The 9,054-nt window shown below is 42.9% G+C and overlaps 1 protein-coding gene across 1 annotated transcript in view; it reads left to right on the plus strand.

Annotated features, from left to right (window-relative positions):
• The window catches only part of HOMER2 (homer scaffolding protein 2), a 142,193-nt gene that overhangs the window by 125,177 nt on the left and 7,962 nt on the right, over positions 1–9,054 (plus strand). The window contains exons 4-5 of the mRNA XM_011953894.1: positions 2,841–2,933; positions 7,889–7,995. Coding sequence (XP_011809284.1) covers positions 2,841–2,933; positions 7,889–7,995 — 200 coding nt within the window. The remainder of the gene's footprint in view (positions 1–2,840; positions 2,934–7,888; positions 7,996–9,054) is intronic.

The raw sequence follows: 9,054 nt of genomic DNA on the forward strand, positions 1-9,054 counted from the left end.
TGGCTGGTCGGGCTGCAGCAGCTGACCAGCACCGATTGTCCGGCACTCCCTAGTGAGATGATCCCAGTACCTCAGTTGAAAATGCAGAAATCACCGGTCTTCTGTGTCACTCGCGTTGGGAGTTGGAGACTGGAGCTGTTCCTATTCGGCCGTCTTGCTCCGCCGACCAATGATTATTTATTTAAAATGTATCTGATAGGATATATTAGTCCATTTTCACACTGCTGATAAAGATATACTCAAGACTGGGCAATTTACAAAAGAAAGAGACTTATTGGATTTACAGTTCCACGTGGCTGGGAAGGCCTCACCATCATGGCGGAAAGTGAAAGGCACATCTCACGTGGCAGGAGTTGAGAGAAGAGAGCTTATGTGGGGAAACTCATTTTTAAAACCATCAGATCTCCTGAGACTTATTCACTATCATAAAAACAGCACAGGAGAGACCCGCCCCGATGATTCAGTTACCTCCCACCAGCTTCTTCCCATGACATGTGGGAATTGTGGGAGTTACAATTCAAGATGAGATTTGAGCGGGGACACAGAGCCAAACCATATCTTTCAATTCCCCCCCAAATCTCATGTCATCACATTTCAAAACCAGTCATGCCTTCCCAACAGTCCCCCAAGGTCTTAACTCATTTCAGCATTAACTCAAAAGTCCACAGTCCAGTCTCATCTGAGACAAGGCAAGTCCCTTCTGCCTATGAGCCAGTAAAATCAAAAACAAGTTACTTCCTAGGTACAATAGGGGTACAGGCATTGGGTAAATACACCTGCTCCAAATGGGAGAAATTGACCAAAACAAAGGGGCTACAGGCCCCATGCAAGTCCAAAATCCATCAGGGCAGTCAAATCTTAAAGTTCCAGAATGGTCTCCTTTGACTCCATGTCTCACATCCAGGTCATGCTGATGAAAGAGGTGAGCTCCCACAGTCTTGGGCAGCTCTGCCCCTGTGGCTTTGCAGGGTACAGCCTCTCTCCTGGCTGCTTTCATGGGCTGGCATTGAGTGTTTGTGGCTTTATCCAGGCGCATGGTGCAAACTGTTGGTTGATCTACCATTCTGGGGTCTGGAGAACAGTGGCCCTCTTATCACAGCCCCACTAGGCAGTGCCCCAGTGGGGACTCTGGGGGTGGCTTTGACCCCACATTTCCCTTCTGCACTGCCCTAGCAGAGGTTCTCCATGAGAGTCCCGCCCCTGCAGCAAACTTCTGCCTGGACATCCAGACGTTTCCATACATCCTGTGAAATAGGCAGAGGTTAGCAAACCTCAATTCTTGACTTCCGTGCACCTACAGGCCCAACACCACGTGGAAGCTGTCAAGGCTTTGGGCTTGCACCTTTGAAGCCATGGCCCAAGCTGTCCGTTGGCCCCTCCTAGTCACAGCTGGAGCAGCTGGGACGCAGGTCATCAAGTGTGTAAACTGCACACAGCATGGGAATCCTGCCAAAGCTTGGGGACACAGCCAAACCATATCATAGGGCTTATCCTACCTCATTGTATTTTAAGCTTATTGTCTGAAATTTTCTCTTTAATTCTGACCTGTTTGAATGTAAACAAAATCTTTTTGTTAGATAGACTTGGAGCTCCTTTGAAGACAGGACCAAGTCTTTTACATGATTTTTTTTTTTTCCTAAAGTGGGCAGGGCTGTGCAAGCCTAGAACTTGTTCATTCACTGAACAAACTTATTTGTACATCCCTGCTTTCTACCAGGTATGGGAGGAGGGTGCAAAGAGGAAAGATGTAGACCCTACCACAAAGGAGTTCGTGATAATGATGTTTTTCCTTAAGAGGTCCCCAAAAAGAAAAGGTGAGGGAGGCTTTGTTCATCCCTGCTGGACCTCACGTTTTAAGCAACAGGTAATGTGATTTTCCTCTGCCAGCGATGCAATAGTTAAATAGGAAGCCTCCCCAGCTGTGGCTTTATTGACAGGGCCTGCAACACAGGCCAGAACAGAAAGACTGACTTTTTCTGCTTACCATAGGGTGTGGGTTCACCTACATCTGTTATCTAGCAAGGTTTCCTAAAGCAGACCACTGTTGTCGGCATTGTGAAGATACTCAGAGGATAGCCTGCGCTCAGAAATAAATGAGTTCTCAATAAAACCTGCAGAATTGTTGGTAGCCTTGCGACTTGCTAGTTTTGTCTGCAACCATATTTAGCTCTTACTTTGTAATACATACCAGCACTATCCAGGCTGTTCTCTGTTCGAACAATGAATTTGCCAATTAAAATTGGCCACCTTGTCAGTGACAATAAGCTAGTGAGTGATATGATTGTCCCAGGACTTGAAAAATTGTTTTATTATGGAACTATTAAGATATTAATGAAAAGTAGAGGGCATAGTATAATGAACACCCATATACACATGACCTAGATTTAACAGTTGTTAACATTTTATCACATATCTTCATCTCTTTTATTGTTGAAGTACTTTAAACTGTAAGCATCAAGACATTTCATATGTAAATACTTAGTATTCATCTAGAGAAAAATGACATTAAAAGGTTTTGGATCTTTTCAGTATGGATTGTGAAGTTTTCCATGGATTTCTTTTGTGGTATAGCCAAATTTCATTTGCCATTTTTGTATTAGTTTGTTTTTAATACATCGTCATCAAACTAAGTTCAGTAGCTTAGATATTGGTTCAGATCTGACCTTGCCCAGGGCTGTTTACTGGAATATACATCCTTATATTCATTTAATAGCAAATAAAATTCTTCTGGATTTATACGGAATGTATGGGCCTAAAATTGATGCAAAATAAAGGTGGGTTCTGAATACCAGCCATGAATGAGGTTAATAAAAGCCTTAATAACTATTCTTCATGTTCAGTTTGCAGAGAAATTCCAGGAGGTGAAAGAAGCTGCCAAGATAGCCAAAGACAAGACGCAGGAGAAAATCGAGACCTCAAGTGATCATTCCCAAGTAAGACATTTGTCCATGAAGTAAGTCTCAGTGGGGTTGGTGATGGGGACTCTTTGTTCCTTGTCACTTCTGGCCAGAAATAGGGAATTTTGACAGTAGGTCATTTTGAAGGCTTTTTCAATGATTAGCCTGATCACAGTGACATGTTTTTATGAGACTCTTGAATTTTTTAGGATGTGGTACTGTATTTCTGACAGAAAATGGTTGATGAGATTCGAGTTAATGCACATCCTGGTCCCGGAGAGACATTCTGTGGTCATTGTGTTTAAATGTCAGTGGCCAGACAGCATGTCTCCTGGCTGTGCTGGGAGGTGAGTTTCTATGTAGGGTACCTTGTGCCCACAAGAGAGAGACTTGATGTCAGATAGCCCTTGTGTTCATCTCCGGTTTTAACAGAGGTCAGGTGTAAGATGGTATTCCAACAGTTCTGTCTTAACAGAGGAGATCTGGCTTGACCAGGAATTGAATAGTCTGTCTAAAGTGTGATGATTGACTGAAAAGGACCTGTAACCTGAAATGAACACACCAGGTTCTCCAGACCCGCTTTCCTGATGTCTAGATTAGTATATGTGGTGGTGGGGGAAGTCTTGACCTAGTGACAGGGTTATATGTAGAAAGCCAGGGAAAGGGAGACTTCGGGAGAGAAGACTTAGGGGCAGGAGTAAGTGTGATGTACTAGCAAGGTAGCCGGGAGTCTGCCTGGTGGCAGCTGAGGCGTGCTGTGGGAGGCATGGGGATGGCTTGGAGAAACTGTGAAGACCTAGAATTCTTCATTAGTGGGTAATTTATTATTTATTAGCTATTTGTTTAATTATTTTTGGGTAGTTGGTGGACACTGGAAGTGTTTTGTGATTGTTGATTTGAATATCACCTAAGAGGGTCAGCTTGCTTGCAGATGGTAAGGCAGGCATGAAGGGACTGAGGACAGAAAGATTGTTGAGGGGACTGTGAAGGAGAGAATGGCTGGGTCAGAAAAGCCCAGGGAGGGGGTCGCAAATGAGGACAGGGTGCAGGAAGAGAACCAGGAGGCCTGGGCATCAGTCAAGATCGATGCTCTAGACTTGACCATCAGCCTCACAGAGGCAGTAGCTGCAGCCTCAGGTGCACAAGGAAGCAGTGGAGAGAGGAGGGCAGATGCTGGAGCCCTAGGAAATAGGCCCAGTTATGAAATGGGAGCCAGCAAAGAAGACAGGAAGGGAGAAATTCCAGCATCGCTGAACCCCAGGAGGGAGTACGCCCAACATATCCGTCCTCAGAGGAGGGAAGAGAATGCCGAGAGGGACCCTGGGTTTGTTAGCGCTGTGGCTGACCCTTGGGACAGGAGATTTGGTGACTCAGGATGTTTCACAAAGGCAGAACCTATGTCTACCTTGAGTTATCTTTCCAATACCTTGTTCTGGCCTCATCATACAAAATATACCCACATGGACCTATGGAAATGCATGTGAATTCAATTGCAGGTAGACAGGAACTTTCCTGAATCTTTCTAAATAATCTAAGATCTAAGTGATATCATTCATTTTGTATGCTAATTACTTGATTAATCTTTGAGGATCTATGAAATTCAGCATCTGAAATGGTCCATGATCTAGAAAGTTTCTAATATACTGTCTTTTTCAGAATACCACATAGTACAGTGATATCTTTGAGTTTAATATCTGAATTTCTCTATATTTTGTTTTAATATTTGCTCCCTCTCAAAAGTTTGTTTTATTTATTTGAGACGGGGTCTTGCTATGCTTCCCAGTCTGGCCTCGAGCTCCTGGGCTCGAGTAGTCCTCCTGCCTTGACCTCCCAGGTAGCTGGGACTACAGGCATAAGCTAAGTATTTTAAATCTTAAAAATACATGTATACCTAATAAGATGTTATTTAATGTATATGCATTATTTAGGAATGACTTTTTGTTTCTAAGCTTTAGCTTTATTTACCCTTCCTGATATTTCCCCGGGTATAGAGGTTATTGTATGTATTTTTTTAAGGCTGGGTACAGTAGCTCACACCTGTAATCTCAGCGCTTTGGGAAGCTGAGGCCAGTGGACCTGAGCTCATGAGACCAGCCCGGGCAACATAGCGAAACCCCATCTCTATTTAAAAAAAAAAAGGAAAGACTATTTTTTTGTTTTTTTGTTTATTTTTAAGACAGAGACTCACTCTGTTGCCCAGGCTGGAGTGCAGTGGCACGATCTCACCTTGCTGCAACCTCTGCTTACTGCAACCTCTGCCTCCCAGGTTCAAGTGATTCTCCTGCCTCAACCTCTCGAGTAGCTGGGATTACAGGCGTGCGCCACCATGCCCGGCTAATTTTTTTATATTTAATAGAGACGGAGTTTCACCATGTTGGCCAGGCTGATCTCAAACTCCTGACCTTAGGTGATCTGCTTGCCTCGGCCTCCCATAGTGCTAGGATTACAGGCGTGAGCCACTGCACCCGGCCCTTGTATGCTTTTTAAAATTAGTAATCACACAATTACTTGGTTTCCTGAATCTCTTAGAGTATGAACACTAAGTTTTCTGAATAGTTGGATATTTAAACAGCCTAATTACAAAAACACTTAATGTGGGACTGTTTTGTGACTATAAATGTAATACATGTTTATTGTATAAAGGAAAAATATACCATACTATAAAGAAGGAAATAAAAATCGTCTACCTTCTCACCACTTGAAGATATTTTGTTAGTGTTTTGGTGTGTATCTTTCTAACATAGATTTCCAGCATATATTTTATATTATACCTTTCAATTTTATGTCATGATTATTCCTTTTCAAAACTGTTTTAATGACTGGACAGCATTCTAGTGTTTGTATCACAGCTTATTCGGTTAACCTTTATAATTCGGGACATCTGCATTTCTAATTTTTCACTAATATGAATAACACTGTGATGAACATTCTTGCATATCTTTGTGGATTTGGTGGTTTCTGCATAGCTTCTTGAAATGGAGATATTGGGTTAAAGGTATGGATGTTTTTAAAGCTTTTGATGCATACCACAAACTTAGCCTGCAGAAATATACCATTCTAACTCCCACCTGCAGTGAATAAGGCTTTTTTATTCCCACACCCTCATTAGTAAAGCTTTGTTAATTTGACAGATGAAAAGTCCTTCCTTCCTCCCTTCCTTCCTTCCTCCCTTCCTCTCTCTTTCTCCCTTTCTCTCTCTCTCTCCTATTTTCTATCTTTCTTTCTTTTTTGAGACAGAGTCTTGCTGTGTCGCCTAGGCTAGAGTGCAATGGTGTGATCTCGGCTCACTGCAGCCGCCGCCACCCAGGTTCAAGGGATCCTCCCGCCTCAGCTTCCCCAATAGCTGGGATTACAGGCGCCTGCCACCACACCTGGCTAATTTTTGTAATTTTAGTAGAGACACGGTTTCACCATGTTGGCCAGGCTTAGTCTTGAACTATTGACCTCAAGTGATCTGCCTACCTTGGCCTCCCAAAGTGCTGAGATTACAAGTGTGAGCCACCATGCCTGGCCTTCATTTTGTATTTCTTTACTAGTGAGATTAAATATTTTTTATGTTTATCGATTGTATGCTTTTCTTCTTTTGTAAATATCAATTACCTACCCCTTTTTTAAGGTGTTCATCTTTTGTGGTATTGATTTTCAAGAGCTTTATTTTTTAAACACAAAAAAATTTTGAACATATGTAAAGCTAGGCATAATTGTATAATAGACCTTCCTGTACCCATAGTTCAGCTTTAACAATTAGGAAATTATGACCAATTGTTTATGCACCCACTTGTTCCCCCCTGCATATTTTAAAGCAAATCCCAGATGTTTAATTTCATCCATAAATATTTCAGCATGTAGCTCTAAAAGATGAGGACTCTAAGAGCTTGTCAAATAGGAAAGATATTAACTTTTTTTTCCTTCTTTTTGAGATGGAGTTTCCCTCTTGTTGCCCAGGCTGGAGTGCAGGGGCACAGTCTCGGCTCACTGCAACCTCTGCCTCCTGAGTCCTGCCTCAGCCTCGCGAGTAGCTGTGATTACAGGCACACACCACCATGCCTGGCTAATTTTTATGTTTTTAGTAGAGACGGGGTTTCACTATGTTGGCCAGGCTGGTGTGAAACTCCTGGCCTCAGGTGATCTGCCTGCCTCAGCCTCCCAAAGTGCTGGGATTACAGGCATGAGCCACCACGCCCAGCCAACATTTTGTTTTTCATATGTGCTGCTGCATGTATAAGGTTTTTGTTTTATACTCATTTTGTTTATGGCATTTTTTTTTTGAAATTCAGAAATTGAAACTTGGATTTATACACCATTCTCTTCTAGTTTCTTCCTTTGCCCATGTGCTTATTTGAGGCTAAATAACATCTTTCTAAGGTCTTATCTAGCACCAGATGATATTTCACTCCTACGTGGTGTGACTTACGGAAAACACTTGAGCATATTCATAACAACACTAAGTAGCAAGGGAGCTGGAAAACTTCAGGACCTGGTTCTTGTTTCTTTAATAAATGTGTTGATCTAACTCTCCATAGCCCCAAGATATTTAAGTTGTCTCCATTTCTAATATGTGCTTTTTCATTCCGTGTTTCTAACAGTCCCTCCTCCCTTGTGGCTTCTGCCCCGTGGTATTTCGGGAGACCAGGTCTCCAAGTTTGGTAGGTTTCTCCATAAGGCTTAAGTAAAAAGGCTCTGAGCACTGGCCCAGGTGTTCTCTTGTCAGTAAAGCACACAGACTTTGTGAACTCCATATGGTCTCTTCAGTGCCTTTTTCTTTGGTCTTGATAGTCTTTGTTAGGTTTTGTTTTCTTTTTTTATTTGTTTGTTTTCTTTTGTTTTTAAACTTGTTAGTCTTTGCTGCATTCTGGTTGGATGAGTTGGTTCATCCACACTCATAAACAGTTTCTTATTATGCCTAACTTGCTGCCGATACGCGGGCAAGCAGTAACGTGTGAAGATAATTCACTTTGGAATCAGGGCGTGAAACCCCATCTTCTACTCAGGCATCCAGTGTCAATGGGACGGATGATGAAAAGGCCTCTCACACCGGTCCAGCCAACACGCACCTGAAGTCTGAGAATGATAAGCTGAAGATTGCCTTGACGCAGAGGTAAGGCTGTTTTAAAGTCCAGATCCTATTTTCTCCACCTTCAACACTTCCCTGGAAGCCTTTCTTGCTGGACAGGGTTTCAGGAAATTGAGAGAGAAAACTGGGACCTGCTTGGAGCATCCACTCTTGTCTCCTGGTGAAAGGAAGGCCAGCTGGCTTTATGGCCCTGCTCTGGCCAGCCACATCAGCATCCATTTGTGTGTGTGTGGGAAAGAGAGTGTGTGTGTGAGAGAGATTGTGTGTATGTAAATGTGTAGAGAGAGGGCGAATGTGCGTGAGTGTGGTAGTGTCAGAGTATGTAAGAGTGTGTGTGATTGTGTGAGTGTACATGTGTGGAGAGAGGGTGTGTGTGTGTGTTGATGCACCCCTGTGCTTGTGCTTTGTTTTGTTTTTGAGGAACCAAATTTATCATTTACGTATCTATAAGATTGACTCTTGGCCAGGCGTGGTGGCTCCTGCCTATAATCCCAACAGTTTGGGAGGCCAAGGCAGGCAGATCACTTGAGCCTAGAGTTTGAGACCAGCCTGGGTAACATGATGAAACCCTGTCTCTAGAAAAAATATTTTAAAAACTAGCCAGCTATGGTGGTGTTTACCTGTCGACCCAGCTACTCTGGAGGCTCAGTTGGGAGGATTGCTTGAGCCTGGGAGGTGGCAGAGGTTGCAGTGAGCTGAGATTGCACCACCGCACTCCGGCCTGGGTGACAGAGTGAGACTCTTGTCTCAAAAAAAAAGAATTTTGAACATCTGAGAAATGCATGTGAAAACATAAACTATTAAAAATATGAAATCACACAAAACTCAGTCACCTATATACAAAAAAGTCATGTGGAATATACATTTGAGGAAGAGATCCTTTACAATATGAACTAGAACCATAAACTCTATAGAAATAAACTTAAATATACAAGATCTATGTGAAGCAAACTTTAAAATGATTTCAAGGTTTATAAAATAATTGTTTTGGCCGGGCGCGGTGGCTCAAGCCTGTAATCCCAGCACTTTGGGAGGCCGAGACGGGCGGATCGCGAGGTCAGGAGATCGAGACCATCCTGGCTA

Source organism: Colobus angolensis, unplaced genomic scaffold (assembly GCF_000951035.1).
Source record: "Colobus angolensis palliatus isolate OR3802 unplaced genomic scaffold, Cang.pa_1.0 Scaffold376, whole genome shotgun sequence".
Classification (NCBI taxonomy): domain Eukaryota; kingdom Metazoa; phylum Chordata; class Mammalia; order Primates; family Cercopithecidae; genus Colobus; species Colobus angolensis.